General features: G+C 66.2%; 1 protein-coding gene across 1 annotated transcript in view; it reads right to left on the bottom strand.

Annotated features, from left to right (window-relative positions):
• The window catches only part of FBXL16 (F-box and leucine-rich repeat protein 16), a 3,539-nt gene extending 2,730 nt beyond the window's left edge, over positions 1 to 809 (bottom strand). The window contains exon 1 of the mRNA XM_010852576.1: positions 158 to 809. Within this exon, the coding sequence (XP_010850878.1) occupies positions 158 to 799 (642 nt within the window). The 5' untranslated portion in view covers positions 800 to 809. The remainder of the gene's footprint in view (positions 1 to 157) is intronic.
• Between the last annotated feature and the right edge of the window lie 106 nt (positions 810 to 915).

Here is a 915-nt window from a genome sequence, read left to right as displayed (position 1 = left end):
ACTCCTCAGGGCACCAGCCCCACCCTCAGCCACTTTGCCGCTTGTGTGTGAAAGCTTCTTCCTCACCGCCCCACCCCCCACAACACACATGTGCTGAGTGGCTACTGCCTGGCCCAGCCCCCAGCCCTTGCTCCTCTGGGCCCATGGCAGTGCGCACCTCCAGGCCGGCATCAGTGATGGTGGAGCGCTTGAGGCTCATGGCCTTGACACCCTTCTTGGAGAGCGCGTAGTTGTCGATGAACTCACAGATGTCCAAGTCAGAGACGCCCACCAGGCAGAAACCCTCAAAGCCACGTGCTGCGAAGCCCTGCAGGTTCACGAACTCCTTCTCCCCTCCAGGCAGCACTGTGTAGAGCTCCTTGGCGTGCAGCACAGGCGTGAGGCCCGCCCAGAACTTGGGCTGGTAGAGCACACGCCTCCAGGCCTTGCACACCTGCGCCAGCACACACTTCTCGCAGGCCGAGAAGTACCAGAAGAGGCCATTGAGGATCTTCTCATCTGTGGCCAGGGGCGGTCGCTCTGCTGGGGGCCCAGACACTGGGGCTAAGGCTGGTCCACCAAGGGGGAGCCCTGCCTGGGGGCACAGGCCCCCGGCCAGAGCAGCCCGGGGCGGCGGGGCAGCCAGGCTGGGTGGTGGGAGGGTGGGCGGGGGTGGCTGGCAAGGGCGGTTCTTGGCAGCTGGCGTGCCCTTGGTGATGCTGGCTGCACCCAGGCCATTGGGCTGGCCCGGCAGTTTCACCAGGCCATTGCGAGGCAAGCATGGAGGCTTGGGGTCGCCGTTGACACCCGGGCTCGACATCTTCCTCGCTCGGGCTGCAGACAGGGTCCAGGAGACGGCAGTGAGTCCTGCGCGGGAGGACTAGGCTCCGCCCTACCCCCCCCCTCGCCCCGGCATCCCCTCCCAGGCCATTCCCA

This window comes from Bison bison, unplaced genomic scaffold (assembly GCF_000754665.1).
Source record: "Bison bison bison isolate TAMUID 2011002044 unplaced genomic scaffold, Bison_UMD1.0 scf7180017852239, whole genome shotgun sequence".
Lineage (NCBI taxonomy): Eukaryota > Metazoa > Chordata > Mammalia > Artiodactyla > Bovidae > Bison > Bison bison.
This window is presented reverse-complemented; position numbering and strand designations above follow the sequence as displayed.